Genomic DNA, 18,005 nt, shown 5'->3' on the forward strand with positions numbered 1-18,005 from the left:
CATCGCAATGAGCCCCTCTACTTTCTCAGACACACTCGCGAAGTTTTGACTTTTTGCTGCAAAAGACAGCAGGTTGATGAAAATGTTTTATTATCTTCCAGATCTTCATGTGAACTACTCAGAAAGACTAGCTTTTTATTTATAGATTTCAAAAGCCTGAATAGGCTGCTCTCTCTCTCTCCCTCTTTGAATGGACTGTGCTTTGTTTTATCATGCCATATTTTCACGATTTGCAAGATCTGAAAGAAGAGAATGGATTTTGCCAGAGGAGATGAGTATGAAGCGTCAGTACAACTGAATCGGAATTTTTAGAGAAATTACTCAACATTTTGTCTGAACACTTGAGATTGAAAGGTATTTTAATTTTTTCCTCATCCAATATTTCATTGTTTTTTTTTTTGTTTTGTTTTTTACGCTACTGAGCTTTTTGACGTTTATTTTCATTTCGCGCGGGTCTCTGTTCTTTTGCTTCTTGCGAATTATTTAGTTAAAGTTGTAGTTTATTGGTTATGTTAGCGGTGGGGCAAATGGACGGGTCTCGCCAGAGCGCTTTCCTACTCAACACCCCACCTTTGGCTGCTTTACACAGTATGACCGAAATGAAGACACCACTTTACCCAGCCTATCCTTTATCTTCCACTGGACCAGCATCCTCCGCCTCACCGACCGCTACCTCCCCAAATCCAGGTGGTATCCCCGTTTCTTCCCCGGGGATCAAAACGTCAAATGGACTTTCAACTCTTGTATCACCCCATCAGTGCGCGATCGCCACACCTCACGGAATAAACGACATCCTCAGTCGACCCGCGGTGGTCTCCTCCGGAACGGCGGCTGCCATCGCAGCATCTTCTCCCACTGGAATCTTGTCTGGACTGCCCCGTTTCAGCAGCCTGAGTCCTCCACCGTCTCACGGGCTGTATTTCAGCCCAAGTGCCGCTGCAGTGGCGGTGGCTCGCTACCCGAAACCTCTGACAGACCTTCCAGGCAGAACTCCAATATTCTGGCCTGGAGTTATGCAAAGCCCGCACTGGAGAGACGCCAGATTTGCATGTTCACCACGTAAGTAGACAATATAACTTTCATAAAGCTTGAATAGAGTTTCAAATTCCGCATCTGCCCTGTGTCTAAGCATGGCTTTTTTTTTTATTCATCCAATGTATTACTTGATAATAATAGTAGCCTAATAGTAATAATAACAACCAAAACTATAGGCTGTAACGGTAGAATGCAGTTAACATTTTAACCTTGCTCCCACAGATCACAACTCAGTGCTGTTGGACAAAGACGGGAAAAGGAAACATACACGGCCAACGTTTTCCGGGCAGCAAATTTTCGCTCTGGAAAAAACATTTGAGCAAACGAAATATTTAGCTGGACCAGAGAGAGCGCGGTTGGCCTACTCTTTAGGAATGACAGAGAGCCAAGTAAAGGTAAGACGTCACTTCAATAGTCCTAATATTTTACTTAAGTGGCGATGACAAGGAAAAACCCGTAACTGACTTTTTCCATCATCATTAATTTATATTAAGTGCTACAACGGAAATTAGATGTAGGATCGCCCTGAAAAAAAAAAAAAAAAAAAAAAAAAAAAAAATACCTGTTTTCATCCAGATTAAAGTGAAAAGTGGAAAATTTCCACTTTTCAATATGTATGGCTATTAAAGCAGTATATATATATATATTTTTGCAATATTATAATAATGTACATACTTGATTCTATTTTTAATTTATATTACTCACTCATTTTTTTTATTTTTTTTTATTCAGTGAGGGTGGTTAGACAAATACAGAGATTTCAAGAGTTTTCTCTTGAAGCTATAATTTGACCATGACAAAAAAAAAAAAAAAAAAAAAAGAAATCTGTTATAACTGGGATGCCTTTTCAATTGGTCGCTAAATGTTTATGTACGTTATTTTCCGATAGCCTATCTCCCATATGCTATTCTGTTTTTTTTTTTTTTTTTTTTTTTTTATCCAGATAAGTAGCTTGTCTTTCTAGCTTGTGTGGATTAAACCAGGTTTTATCTCATTTTTAATTGCAAAGGTGTGGTTTCAAAATCGAAGAACAAAATGGAGAAAACGGCACGCGGCAGAAATGGCTTCGGCGAAGAAAAAACAAGATTCGGAGACCGAAAGGCTGAAAGGGGCCTCGGAAAACGAAGACGATGATGACGACTACAACAAGCCTTTAGACCCAAACTCAGACGATGAGAAAATAACTCAGTTACTGAAAAAACACAAACCAAACTCAGCTCTTATTATTCACACGTCGGAAAACGAGAGCTCGTAAAACGGAAACGGGCAAGGGGTTGTCAGTCATTTGAGGCGAAATTCCTCAAGAAGTGTCAAAATAATGTAGGCTACTGTGTTTCACCATGTTTGAGCTCTGGTTTTGGTGGAAGGATGCACATCAGAGGAGCATGCACTGTCGGTGGAGCTGAACGTGCATCAGTGTCTGCAATAGACACCTTCAACATAAAGACAACGGTACTTTTTTGTAAATTAACGGCGTGAGTTGTATCGCATAGGAATTATATTACTGTGAATATTTATGTGTAAAATATTTTGAATTGTAAACATGGCAGAATTCGTTCACCCCGCTTCAGTTTAATCTTTAATTTGGACTTTGTGATTTGCATACTCATATCATGAATTTGTATAGGTGATTATCATCTTGAGATTAGTTTAGTGGATGTAAGATGCCTCAGCCCTTTGATCCTTAAAAATAATCAACAATGGAAATATAGAAAAATTACAAAATTTACCACTAATGGGAAAAGAAATCTGAGTTTCAGTTATAGCCTAAATTAAGGCTCAGGCAAAGGATTGATCTGGCCACAAAGTGTAAATAAACACCTAACAATATATCTGTAATATAATGCATAGTGTTCGTTTCCCAATGTTAGAATGTTCCATTAAATGTTTTTTTCTTTCTTTTTTTTTTTTTTCTCCATGATTAATTTATGGTATTTTAAGTTTGTAACAGTGTTTGAATCCTGCAAAATGCGTCTTGCAGGTTTGTGTGTATTGCACTTTTATTTAATAAAATGTTAAATGTTATTTTGTTTTTATTAAATCGCATATTAATATTTTGTCAATAAATTTCAACAAACCTTTCAATTCGTTTTGAAATTGTTTTCGGTGAGATGATATGAGGCTTCGGTGAAGTTTACTCTGGTCAGCAACACTATTAGGGCACTATTAGAGTTTTTCAAATGCAATTCAAAATAATAGTAATTATAATAATTAGTATGATTATATTTAGCCTATATTAATAGTTTTTTAAATGCAATGTCTCATCACACACTCTGATATTTTAGATGTAATTGTATTAACATGTTCTCCGTTTGATATTTCATAGTCACACGTATTTTAATTAATTAATGCATCTGAAAGACACTCTTAACCTGCGAAGTTATGGTTTTTTATGACGTAATTATGACGATCACTGCGACATGCCGATGAAAAGGCCATATTGGCATAACTGGCAATGATAAAAGAAGAAACTATTTTTCGGTTGTCTTCAGTTTTTTAGAAATAAGCAAAAAAGCCTCACAGCTTCAATATGTCAGCTGATTCGCGCGATTAGATCACCGTGTTTTTTGGAAATTGGAAATCACTCAACCGATTTGTTCTCAACAAGCCTACAGAACATCTCATTTATAAGGTGAGAGAGGAGATGATGCGCCATGCTTGGTAGGCTAGTTGTAATTTTAGAAAATATTTTGTGCTGTTGAAATTTTGGAGGTTTTGAAGGACAGCGGGTCCAGTGCTTCTCCACAGTTTATCTAACCTAAATGAACCATGTATTTGGAAGCGACAAGCGTTTTCTGTTAGATTACATTTTCTACTTCTGACAGGCCTGGCTACAGCTAAACACTAAAAAATCTCATTCACATTTCTAATACCCACATATGGACATTGAAATCATTCTAATAAGCTTTTGTTTTACACGTTTGATTAAATACAATTTTTGACACAATTAAGGAAACATCACATTTTAATTTGAGAGTCCATTTTCGCCAAAACAAGACATTAAAATGGCACAGTAACTTTTGTTTTAATAACATGACGTGGTAAACACATGAGGTATAGCCATGCAGTAAAGTGTTTTGCAGTTTTACTCTGAAATGATCGAATTGACAAAACGACTTACTTAATCTCTGTATCATGTACTTGGAAATATGCTGTGTGACTCAAACCTACAAATAGAACTGTAGTTCAAATCAAATGTTATGATGAAATTAGTCTTATCAATTATAAAGACAATTAGGATATTTCTAAAGTCAGTACTTTTAATACATTAGTTGCTAAACATCTGATGATTTGGTGCGTCATAATGAATTCTGTTGCGGTTCTGTGATGTAATTATTGCGTTCTAAGAACATTTTTGAGCTTTTCGAATTAGATTTCTTTGAGCAAATATTCACGGTTTAAAACAAGTATTTCCATTCTCTAACTACACAATAGATTTGCGTGACGTAAACGGAGAACAAACTTATTCCAGCTAGTGAGAAGGTGTTTTTTTTGGAGTGGTCTAATCGATATTTACCTAACATGAATGGATATATATATATATATATATATATATATATATATATATATATATATATATATATATATATATATATATATATATATATATAAGCACATGTTTTGCATTGTTTTGCAGTTTCTCCAAATCATAAGCAGCATTGTTTCGTTTTCAATATTCCTCAAAAATATTAAAAATGTATTTACAACGTGTAACAAAACATAATGACTTACCTATACATTAGTTTTATACAAAAATTTAATAACGCGAAGATTGAAACTTCCTTTGGGTTTTAGTAATTGTACAGTCTTCGTCTGTGGTTGCAAATATCAGATGGCGGTTACCCTGCAGGATTTGACATAACTTAATAATAACAGAAAATTGAGCACTTTTTCAATTGGAGAACCCTTTTATTTATTTTGATTATTTTCTAAATCCATTTAATAATTCGTCTTGTTTTTATTGCATTGCTTATATCCTAGGCTCAATCACTGACGATTTCCTTCAGCATGTCAAACTCTAATGAATCTATCCTTATTTGGCTACATGTGTAGGCCAATGACCTGATGTCAATAAGGTATCAAATTACTGTTGAGTGAGAGCTTAATGAACTCTCATCTGCAATAATTAATCTCTGATTGCTTCACACTAAAATACATTCATGAATATGCTCATTAACTCTCTTACTGTATAAGGCCATTTCATTTGAGGACATCATAAAATGAGCTAATACAAAATAATTAGTGCGGATTGGCAACTGGCAATTCGTGAAAATGAACGATTTAGTGACCATTTATTTACAAAAGTAAATGACAAATAATACATAAGTCTTGTCTCTTAAAAAGTCCTCTACCTTTGCAGTGCCCAGCTGTATTAGACCAGTCTAATAACTGGGTGACATTGACCAGACTGGCCATATAAGACTGGTATGATGATGATGATGTATTATTATTATTATTATTATTATTATTATTATTATTATTTTTCAGATTAAAGCATTATAGGGTAATGTCAAGTTAATGAACATAAACTCTCCTCAGTGTTACTGGCATTAGGTTTAAAGTGGTTTACTTATTTTATCGGGTTGTGCTTTTAATGTTATTAAACACTTTTGCAACAAAACCAGCATACATTTACACCACAAGCCAATTCTATATTTATGAACAAACAGTAATAAACTAGACTAAATGACTATGATGGTAACAGTAAGTATATCATATTTTCTATATGATCAGCTTGAAATGTAATATAGTCAATAGTAATATAGTTTATCTTATTATGAGTGAATGTTGTGGTGGTTCTATATTAACACAGAACCTCTAAAATGTCCCCTCTTCATTTCAGAAGAAATTTAGATTATCTATCAGATGCAATGATTTAATGAACAAAAACCATTGCCACTTTACTTTATTGTAGATTTTATTTTGGACCAATTTTCATGTTAATTTCAACTCACTTGCATTATTTAAAATGCATTTAACAAAGAGTAGACAGCAAGATATGAAGATATGAAGGCAGAGCATGTAAGCAGGTGAGAAAGACCTGGTTCCCCTGATCTGGGTAGAATGATGATCCATCACTGTGGTCCAGGTATGGTGAACATGGTGTCTAGTTCCTCAGGGGAGAAATGTTAGCATCTGCTGATCTAGTGCCGTAACTGCACTGTCCCGGGAACAGTGCTCGGGCTGCAGCTGGCCACATGATCCTGGGTCAGTGCTGCTCTCCCAACAGACACTTGTTGGAAGTGAGTTTAATTAGTTGAGAATTAACAGTTGCTTCCCACAGCCCTTACCTGAGAGGACATGCATGCCTGGACTGTGCAGTTTATCACCAGATTGTAAGTGTGTCCTGTTTTCTATGAGCATATGAACCCAAACAGTAACATATTCACACACTTGTAATTACAAATAAGTCAAATGGGTGTTTTTCATTTTATACACTCCTGCAAGCCTTTCTGTATGCATAAAAAGACACAGGATTGACAAAGATATTCCACCATTGCAGTTCCATGATTCCTAGTGACAATGGATATCTTCATCCATGGCATTTGGTAAGATATCATTTGACATTTAGTGACTAATTTGCTGATACTGTGTGTTTTGGATAAAGAAACCCATTGATGTGCTCTCAGTTGAACATGTACTACAAGAGATTACATTCAAGACTGTCACAAGAGGCTGAAGCTGCAAGGAATGAATGCTGGCTTACATGTGCCTGAGGCCTTATCTCTTTCTCAACCATTTGGAGTGTCCTGATAAAGAGCACCTTGGGATCCCCTATTATGAATATACCGGCAGCCGTCTCACTGATTGTCACAGTGCAATGAGTTTTCTGGGAGGTATTAAATGCATGGAAGGTTTTGTTATTTTATGCTCTCATTTTCCCTTTCATTTAATTACTAATGATTATATAACAAGCACAATCAGTACTTTTATTATCCATAACAAAAAGATTGTATTGTCTCTCACGTGTTACAATGATAGTGAGCATACACAAATATAAATGCATATAAAATGCATTTAGAATGTAATCCTAGGTAAGATTCGGGTGATTGTGGAGGTTTTGATTGGAGGTTGATGTGTGGTCTTTTGGGTATATTGTTCTGCATGAGCTGATGGTTCATGGGTGGTATGAGCAAACTCTAGTGTTTATAATCTCCTGTAATCTATTCTAATGATGTTCTCATAATCTGTCAAAGCCTCTAGTCACAGTGGCTTACAAACAAATCCAGGTTGTGGTAAACAACCTAAAATAAGTACATTTAAGATAATCTGACGGTAGCACTGGTTCACAATGTGTATAGAGGAGACAGTTTTTGTGGTAGTGGTTTGGTGTAGATAGTGAACTACATGAGACTGGTAACAAATTGTCTGTATTTGTGAAAAGAAATAAAGACAAAATGTGATTACCTGATTAATGAATTTAATTTGATTAAAGATTAACTTTGCTATATTCTTATTCAAAAAAACAAAGTTCAATATATGTTCAGCTCAATCGACAGCATTTGTGACATAATGTTGATTACCACAAAAATTAATTCATACTTGTCCCTCCTTTTCTTTAAAAAAAAGCACAAATCTGGGTTCCAGTGAGGCACTTACAATGGAAGTGAATGGGGCCAATTCATAAAAGTTAAAAACCCCAATGTATCAAAATTATAGCCACAAGACGTAAACAATATGCGTGGTAACATGGTTTTAGTGTCATAAAATCACTTACTAACCTTTTCTGTGTAAAGTTATATCCAATTTTACAACTTCCTTGTCATGATGACATAATGCTTAAAACCATGTAATCCTGGTAAACAATGACTTAAACAACTTTACAGCTCAAATAACAGAAGAATTCATTTAAGTGCTTTTATAAAATTATAAGCTGCACATTTCTGCATTTAAACCCTCCAAAAATTGGCCCCATTCACTTCCATTGTAAGTGGCTCACTGTAACCTCGACAGTGAGGAAAAGCCTTTTAGGAAAAGGAAGGATGAGTCAAAATAATTTTATGTGTAAATCAACATTATGCCACAAATTATTATTATGATCATATAATAATGTATTATTAATGTATTATGACATTATGATCTTCATTTGTTCATCCTTATGTTGTTCCTAACAGTTTCTATTTTAAATATAAACTGAAGATGAGTGAGTGAGTGTGAGTAAATGATGACAGAATTGTAATTTTTGAACTATCCTTTTAAAGTGGACTGTTGGCATTTTATTCAATGCTTGCGGTGGTGGGGGTGTAGGGGGGAAATAATGACAGAATAAGCACCCTCAACAGACGGCTCAGGCCATGAATAACGGCCCTCATCGGCCAAATCCAGAGTTCTGCATTTTATTAGCACTAGCCATGCTAAAATAACGTGCTAACACGTAGCATAGTGCAGCAATAATAACCTCCTCAATCATATTTTAAAAGTCACGTCAAGCCAGGCCAGGATAATTCATCTCTATGCAAATACATCAATGTCAGCCCATTAGTCTATTGCTAAAGAGGTTTTTTATTAAAATGCATTTTTGTCTTGTCCTTTTTTCTTCTCTCTCTCTTTTTTAACTCACTCCCAATAAAACATGAGCCCTATTGCCCAAGAATTATAGCAACTATTAGAGTAACATATGGACAGCATGCACTCGGAAAATAAAAACCAACACACAAAGTAGCAGGGTCATGGTAGGGTACAAACACTTAGGAAAATGGCAGTGGAGTAATAGATTTCTCCCTGACTGGCTGAGGAGACCCAGCATGCCACTGAAATCAAAGCCTTATTATACATGCATTTAGGGCTGTATTGTGTGGCAGAATGCATAGCCCTCACACACTGGGAGAAAAGTTATGGCTTACACAATGAGGACTAGTGTGATGAATTAAAAAGACAATAAAAAGGTGATAAAGTGCACCCTGAATGCATTATATCTTTTTATGAAATTAAAGTGGTAAAGAGGCTCTGCCTCCTCTCTTATCATTCGGCAATAGTGACATTAGGCAGGAAAAAGAGAGAGAGAGAGAGAGAGAGAGAGAGAGAGAGGAATAAGCTGATGGTGTTCTTCTTGCTATTGGTGGAGACAGAGATTAATGTCATCCTGCTCCAAAGCTTTGATCAACCGCAAATTTAATTATATTAAAAATATTATATTAAATTAATATTTGATAAAATTATTGCAAAAATGTATTCAGTTTTGTATGTTGATGCAATGATATGTATAAATAGTTTAAGTGTATGTTATATGTTCTTACGCTAACATCCACGGAATTAAAGGTGCACACAATAAAATTTGTGTTTATGTCGATTTTTGGAGGGTTTAAACGCAGAAATGTGAAGCGTATAATTTTATAAAAGCACTTACATTAATTCTTCTGTTAAAACGTGTGTATTATTTGAGCTGCAACGTTGTTTAAATAATCGTTTACCAGGATTACAGGGTTTACGGCGTTACGTCATCATGGCAACAAAGTTGAAAAATTGGATATAACTTTACAAAGAAAAGGTTAGTAAGTGATTTTATTATGCTAAAGTCATGTTAACTCACATATTGTTTACGTCTTGTGGCTATACTTTCGAGACTGTGAGTATTTTGACACAATAAACACAGTGTGTGAATGTTGCATGCGGCTCTCGTGAGACTTTGGGTAACCCGGATGTTACCTTCTGGACATAACCCTGTTAGACTGATGCCGAGTTCTTTAAAAAACAAATATAAAAACCTTTTTCATGTTCTTGCATGGACTGTTTTTTCAAATTCCTCATAAAATACAACAACAGAGGGTAACCGGTGCATATTATGACCACATATAGTGTGTTAGCATTAACATTAGCACCATGAACATAAATATGACAAATTACACATTATCTACTGCATATGTTATTTTGAATCATTATCGAGTGGTTGAAAGTGTCCAATTACAAGGCCTAATATCTACTATTACCATTTGTTTCTGCTTAAAAGTTTAGCAATTAGCAAAAAATTACTGAGTGCACCTTTAATTTAATTTTTGGACTTTGTTGTTTGTCTTTGGAAACCTCTTGGGTAACTCACACCACAAAACGTGAGGAGGTTAGCTGCTAATATTTATACAAAAAAAAAAAATGTTTTATGAACCGTACATAGTATAGTCAGTATGGTACATTCCCCACACCGTTTGCTGTGTTGTGTTTGGCTTAATGTTGTGTTTTCACGGCCTGATTACCCCCTTATAAGTTTAATGCTTTAGCAGGGCCAGTGGATCCTGTTTTGCCTGCGTGAACAGTGGATTTTTCTCCTTTATGGTGTCATTAATTTAATGCGGATCATTAGCTCTCATACAAACCCATGTTTTGACAAATGTAAGCAGTGAATTATGCACATAATGTACCGCGCCCGCCCGTGAATGTATCACATGATAAACAGGAACTGCCCTGGTATATTACCCAAATGTGTTTCAGGGGGTGTCTCTCCCCAGACTTGTCACTCCATTATAGAGACAGCTCACTCAATAGCAGCTGTGTGTCTGACACATGCGGCCATTGACAAGCTTTTCATTGTGACTGCCGGTGCATTCTGGCTAACAGCATTAAATATTGGGTCTGATGAAAAATTATGAAAAAGTGAACAGGGAAATGATATTCTTCCCAGCTCTGGGTGGTATTCTTCTGCTCTGCGCATCTCAGTTTTGAAATATGGAAGTTTAAACTAACAGAGTGAATTTCATTGATGAGCTCCGGCTTTGATGAGCCATTTGTCTGAAATTGTCATATTTTTGAAAGTGACTCAAAATTATATAGATTAAGACATGATACTACTACGTGTTCACATTGTAGAAACACTGCTGTGGGCCACTTGAACCTGGCCACTTATAATACAAGAAGCACGTGGTTCTTTGCAGCGATAGTTAACTACTTTGGTAGACTGTAAATAACTGAGTGAGAGTGATGTTCATGTCTTTAAGTTAAAAAATATACATACACATGTGTACATAATATTTAGCATCGCAATGTGTATCTGAAGGTGAATAAAACCAGCAACAGCAACATCAGGCAGATGTTCAAATTCTGAAATATTGATCAATTCACACTTAATTTCAAACTTAATTGAAATTGTTATGCAGAATCTGAGAACCTTCATAGACATGATGTTGCAGTAAAAAAACAAAAAAAAAACCAGGCAGTCAAATTTTTTGTCTGCTAAAATTGGTCTCTGCTTTCTAAATATCCAAACTGCCCCCAGTGGTCAAAGCTGGAAATACAGTTGAACACATTCACATTGATGCATGCAAAGCATGAACAAATATTATCTGAATGAAACATGTTAGTAGTTAAATACTCATACAATATACACCTATTAACTATAAATCTAACCTTTTGAAACCAAAACTTTATTCTTAACTTTATTATAAGTGAGGGCATGAAGATTTGCAAATGATGGTACTTGAAAGAAAATCAGCATAGTGGGCCGAATCTGGTGGCAAAAATTATTTGGAACCAACACAGCAATTTCCTGCATGATCATCAAAACAAAACAAAACAAAAAAACACATCAAATGAAAATTCTTTATCGTCTCTTGGAGGAGACTGTTATGTAGTCTTTCTCTTTCTTCTGCTACCTATTGAATTTTGATGATTCATGTATATGTTGCTGAGTTTTATTGCAAGGGTGAGAGCTTAAGTGAGAGACCAGAGCATGAACTTTGCGCAGCCTCTTGCTGACCGGCGCTAATATCTAAAATGCTTCTTATGACCTACTTATGAAGTCAATCTTTGAGAATCTATTGATCTGAATGCCAAATTTAAGGATGTAGTCTCATGCAAACGGATGGACGATGATGGGCAAAGAAGAACTTAAGTGCATTGCTCTGACCTCTTGCCTCTCTTCCCTCTGATTCACCACATGACCAGAGCCCCAGACGCTTCTCTCTGTCAAAAGTCGGAGGTCAAATGTTCCACCAGAGGTCATTTGCCATCAGTATGGTCAGAGCTTAATTTAATATTTGGACAACAGACTGTATACATAAAAGAATGAAATGCTTTTAAAGAGGAGATTTAAAGACAGGGCAATCACTAATTGAATGGAGTCCTGATTTTACTGCCATAGTTGTTTAGGTGTGTATTTAATCAATGCTTAAGGCTCATAACATCCCTAGATCATAGTCAAGCATATTTCCATAATCAATAATGACGGAACCTCAAGTTCAGCAGGCTATGATTCAATTCCTGCCTCTTTATTTTTCATAGAGATATTTGTCACTATTGCTGTCACTGAACATTGGAAGCGGCATATAAATGCTCTTCTTTGTCTTTGTTTTGGAAAGTAAGAATGCATGTTACGTGCACTTACATTTTATTCAGATTCGATAAAATGATAAATTCTTTGGTAGCTATATGCTTTGTACGGTCAAGTATTATTTATCCTCTACCTCTGTATTTGAAAGCACCAAGACAGTGTTGTGCACATCTAGTTTGTCTGCTGATACACTGTGAAGCAGAAAATATTGAAAGAGCATGTGAGCTGGTGAGAAACAGCAATGAGATCTATGAATCTTGCAGACAATGTGAGACATGATTAACATGTTTGATCATGTTAATAAGTGATAAAACTAAACAGGCCATTTCTGCCATTTAATCACCTGAGGTTAATGGTTTTAATTTTTTTGCTTCCTATTAAGTTTGAGTTGAGTTTTTTCCCATCTCATTTTTATTTTACTTCATTTTGTTTGATTTTATAGGTGTCTCTTTAGCACACATTGATGCCCTTAGCAGTTAAACTCCAAAGAGCTTCAATAAAACACCTCTGTCAGTGGCTTGCCAATAAAAAATGAAAACCCATTTAACTCTAAGGAGGTGCAACTCCGGTTTGTGGCCAGTCAATAAAACAAACACAAACTGTGGGCTCTTGTTGAAACACACATTGCTGGTTTGCAATGGAGATTGCAAGGTCAAATAGACAATTCTAACAAGGCAAAAAATAATTATTTTATACCAACACATTTTAGTTAGAAGTATTGTTTACTTTGACAGAAAGATGAAAATGTTCAGTTACATTTATTGTTCTTCGCATGTAAAATTAAATTAGATAAATACACAGAGACAAAGTTGTATGCCTTTTAAATGACTTAAAGTTAAAGCAACAAGCACACCATCTGGGAATCATTTATTTCATTTATACGCCCAAGGAGAATATACTGTATCTGATATACAGTATGCTTTTAAAGTGCACAAGTAATAAGTGGATGGATATCTACCACCCAGTGGATCGGTTATCAAAATGCGCAAATGATAAAACATTGGTGGAATGACTTCTATATTAAAGACAATAGTAAGAAGGTCTTCTCATGGAACAGGGCAAAGTCGCAAGTCCCACTGGCTCTGGACATGATTGTCACACTGGCTTGTGTAATGAGGCCAGGATCTCCTACCTCCAGTGTGTGAGGTGAATCTAGATGAGGCATCAGATTCATTGTTTACACTTGGAATGATTCCATCTGAAATGAGGCCCATTACGGTCCTCTCAAACACCTATCAGCAGTACCACAATGGCCAGGGGTCAAAAGTTTAGTCTCCAAAGGCTGTGTTAATGCTTGGGAGCAAGCACCAGACAAAGATTATATATGAAAGTCTGTTCCTGTCACACTTGTCCACAAATCTAATGCAAAAAGATAGACATTCATATTAACTTACAGAGTAAAAAAGATTATTTGATCATGTAATGTTGAAATTATGCTGAAACACGAGTAATACATCTTGATGCAGCTTTTCTATTTCGACATGCTCTTGATATTTTAAGTCAAACAAACAACCATAGCAGGTGAGCTGGATTAATGTTTTTTCTTTTAGTTCAAATTAACATGGAGTAAATATTATGGTTGCATTGCTCGACCATTTGCCAGTTTTACTCACACAGTTGTGGATTTTGTTGTCATGTTTGCAACTTGTATTCTTGTAATGTCAGTATGTGTTTTTTTCATGACTTAAGTTTCATGTTTCATTTACCAAAAGAAGTCTCTGTGTGGCATTTTACGGTGTTTCGTGGGTGTTTTTCGTCTCATGTGATGCTGTTAGTTTAAGACACACAATACATAATATTCTGGGTGGCGGAGGACGAATCCCAGTTGCCTCCGCGTCTGAGACCGTCAACCCGCGCATCTTATCAGTGGCTTGTTGAGCGCGTTGCAACGGAGACATAGCGCGTGTGGAGGCTTCACGCCATCCACCGCAGCAACCACGCACAACTCACCACGCGCCCCACCGAGAACAAACCACATTATAGCGACCACGAGGAGCTTACCCCATGTGACTCTACCCTCCCTAGCAACCGGGCCAATTTGGTTGCTTAGGAGACCTGGCTGGAGTCACTCAGCATGCCCTGGGATTCGAACTCATTCGAACTCGAATTCGATAGCAAACTAGCGAACTCCAGGTGTGGTAGCCAGGGTCTTTACCACTGAGATTTTTATCAGTGAGTGACGATATCATGGCAACATGACATTTTTCGTTCATGACATTTCCTTAAAATAATGATATAATAATATAAAATAATTATAAAATTACTTATTTTTACATTTTGTAAAACATAAAAAAAGTAAAGTTCTACAATCACCTATCTTTTTACAGTGTATAATTTCCTGTTCCCAAGTTCAGAGTTACATTTTGAAATTGGTCTACGCAATATGACTTTATATCACATTATGTTAGTGTTCTGAAGTTCTGGTCACAGGGCAGAGAGAGCATTTGCCCAGGGCCGTAGTAAGGAATGCTGGGCCCCCTTACTGTATATTGCTCTGGGCCCCTTACCTATTCAAAAAATACAGGTTTGAATTTGTTGTGGGGCCCCCTGGATCTTTGGGCCCCTAAAATCGTTACCACCTTTCACCCCACTAGCTATGGCCCTGCATTTGCCACACAGGGTAAGTCAGATTCTTCTCAGTCACAGTGTAAAGAGCAGCAGATTCCTAAGCTGATCCTCTCTGACCTCACAGTAACACAGTCTCAAATTCTCCTCTACTGAAACAGTCCAGGATTGAGAAAGGAACCGCAGAGTGCCTCTCCAGCTCTTCGACAGACCAGGGTGACATAACTAAAGAGGCATTAACACCCAATTGCGACATCGCTAAACAAACGGCAAGGCCTTGGCGAGCATGGGAAAATAGCATTATAGCCCAGGAGCAAATCGACAAGGGGGGAGAAACACAATTTGAGCCTTGTTTTGCGCACCCTATCTGCGTGCAACTGACAACTTTCTATCATGTATACCAACTTTCCCAGGCAGGATTAGGTAAATAAAAGAGCGTTTTCTTGTGAGGCCATAAATCAAGCTCTCCTGGGTCTTGCCTCTCTCTCACCTCTCACTTGTAGACAACACAAGTTGTGTCTGTTCTCAGGTCTTGCCGGTGGGACAACTGTGAGAGTAAATATTAACCTTCTCTGGACCAGGACAAACTAGATTGAAAAATCAGACTTTGTTTTTCGGGTGGAACTGGTTCATAAATCTTGATTTCAGTTGGTTGGTAAGTTATTCATTTATTTGCTATTCCAGATTTGGACCTTAGATGAGAAACCACATGAAAGTCTACACAGCATTTGGGAGATTTTTTTAATAGTGTATAATAATCCTCTACACGGTTATGATAAAACTAAAATTTAAACACCACAAAGGTGAATTTTACACCAAACCTCTTTCCCCTATTTGTAAATAAGACTCTATTCATTAACATCAGTCAATGCATTAGGTGTCATGAGCTTGCAATGAACAATGTATTTATACAGCAATTAATTTAGGTTAAATTGATAATTGATCAAGATAATATTATTCAGTGTTTGTTTATGTTAGTTTATATTGCATAAACTAATGTTAATGCATACAACTTTTAATGTATAAAATGTATTAGTTTATGTAGAAATTAATGTTGTAAAAGTATTGTTCATTGTTAATTCACGCTAACAATTGCATTAAATGATGTTATTGCATACAACCTTATTGTAAACCATTACCTATTAATTTGTCATCAAACTACTTTAATAAAATGTAAAAAATTACAGAATGCACAGAAATACTTTAATATTTAGAAATATCAAAGCACCTTTTTATTTAAAAGTAATTCTTATAAAGTAATACATAGAAATAGTCTCTGAAAAACACTTAACAACTATCATTAATAAAAAGAAACAAATTCTCCCAAACATTGTGGCATTAAGCTTTTCCTTCCTCCTTACGGAGGATCAGTAACTTTCACCAGAAATCCCATGCTGAAATGTCACTGGTTGTCACTCAGATAATTCCCTGAGCATCTTTGTTCATTAAGCTTTGCTCTGGTTTCCTGCTGGTCTTGTGTGTGTGCTGTGGAGAGCAACTCAATGGGGCCTCTTTGTAATCCTCTAAAATGGAAAATTCGCAATTTGTAGCAATTTGTCTCACAGCAGCCCAGGCTGTTTAAAGAACCCTGATCCACTCCCCACCCAAGTAGCCCTCACTGTACATGCTAAAAATACATGTTAAAAATAGATAATAGATAATAAATAATCTGTGTAAATAACTAAATAGCTTCATTCCATTGAAATAATTAAAATGAACATTTTACATTTGGCAAGTAGGTGCACCACAAAATGAAAACAAAATGTTAGAGGCCTCAAATGCATAAAAAATTCACAAGCCTGCAAAAGTCAGTCAAATGCATCTTCTGGAACGTGCATTTGCTCTATTTTCTTGGAAACAAATCAGCTTTTATTTGTTTGTCCTCTTTTATGGCTTTCAACTTAATTCCAGAGGCTGATAGAAGTTGTGGAGAGTGAGGAGAGCAATGCTGGTGTCCTTTGTAGAGTTAGGGATTGAAGATCAGCAATGAGGTTACCATGTCAGCTAAAAGAAAAATGTAGTTTTAAACAAATTGTATGGAGGTGGGAGCCAATGTAGCCAGTACTAAAGCAAACCATTCCAGGAACCAGATCTGATAGATTATCCCATCTTGCTAAGCATAGACTGCATCCAAGGATAATTGTTTTCAAATTGCATGGTAAAAAAATTCTGGCTAGCTGCAGAACAATCTCTTTTTTGTCTTTGAACAGTCAACAAGCTAGTTAGCAAAACTGTGGATATGTTTGCAGGCAGTATTGGGTGTAATCCAATTACAAAGTAATTAGTTACTGTAAGCTAATGACATTTTTGTAAAAAAAAGTAGTGTAACGCATTACATTTGAAATTCTTTTAATCAGATTACATTTATTGACTTTCAAGTAATTTAATTACTTTTAAGTACATTACAGGGTTATGCTTATTTCTAATACATTATTTATGTAGACTACATGAATTACGGCCCGTAACGAGTCATTGTAAAGGATAAATGTGAGGTGCTAAGTGTGACATATGAACAAGAAAGAAATATAGACATTATTTTCAATTTGTTGAGCGAAAAAAAAAAAGGTAACTTATAAGATTAGTAATTAGTAATGTGATTACTTTTTCAATGATGTAATTAGTAAAGTAATCTAATTACAATTTTAGAGAAATAAATAGTAATTTGTAGTGGATTACTATTTTTAAATAACTTACCCAACACTGCTTATAGGTCAAAATATTAACAGTTCGACACAGTAAAAAGATTTTCAGCAGGTTCAAACACAGTTGCTGAATTGGCACAGAAAACCCATCCTATTGGTTTTTGTGTGACAGAATCCTACAGTAACCAGTAAGAGATGTGGTCTTACTCAAAAACATGCAGAAATGTAAAACCACTCTGAAGACAATCAATCTTTGCTTCCACCCTCACACATCCTGGCAGGCTCAATATATTTGACCCTGAATATGATAAATAATGTGCCTTTGTGCTTTAATAATTCAGCTATGTTTTGGACAATGTGGGCAAGGGTATTATATAGAAGTTCTTTACCCCACACAATGCAATAGTTGTCTTGTTGTCTGCAGTTTCTTAAAGAGGTCACTGACTGGCAAATTACAATAGCTCTATAAAGTCTGGTGACCTCAAAGTCTCACCAATTTACAGCCA

At 36.0% G+C, this 18,005-nt stretch overlaps 1 protein-coding gene across 1 annotated transcript; it reads left to right on the top strand.

The window, feature by feature from the left end:
• Positions 1–48: 48 nt before the first annotated feature.
• On the top strand, positions 49–3,099 carry LOC127428886 (homeobox protein Nkx-6.1-like). Its single transcript, XM_051677550.1, has 3 exons — positions 49–1,059; positions 1,258–1,430; positions 2,045–3,099. Exons 1-3 carry the CDS (start codon positions 510–512, stop codon positions 2,288–2,290), a joined length of 969 nt encoding a protein of 322 aa, XP_051533510.1. The 5' UTR covers positions 49–509; the 3' UTR covers positions 2,291–3,099.
• The last annotated feature ends 14,906 nt before the right edge of the window (positions 3,100–18,005 follow it).

The sequence above is a fragment of the Myxocyprinus asiaticus genome, chromosome 38 (assembly GCF_019703515.2).
Source record: "Myxocyprinus asiaticus isolate MX2 ecotype Aquarium Trade chromosome 38, UBuf_Myxa_2, whole genome shotgun sequence".
In the NCBI taxonomy this organism is placed as follows: Eukaryota; Metazoa; Chordata; class Actinopteri; order Cypriniformes; family Catostomidae; genus Myxocyprinus; species Myxocyprinus asiaticus.

What these genes read in the sequence shown, in the direction of transcription:
- LOC127428886 (XM_051677550.1), top strand. Translation starts at nt 510, where the DNA reads ATGTTAGCGGTGGGGCAAATGGACGGGTCTCGCCAGAGCGCTTTCCTA. An exon ending in CAGATTTGCATGTTCACCAC is followed by an intron (nt 1,060 to 1,257) that starts GTAAGTAGACAA and finishes TTGCTCCCACAG; the next exon opens with ATCACAACTCAGTGCTGTTG. An exon ending in TGACAGAGAGCCAAGTAAAG is followed by an intron (nt 1,431 to 2,044) that starts GTAAGACGTCAC and finishes TTAATTGCAAAG; the next exon opens with GTGTGGTTTCAAAATCGAAG.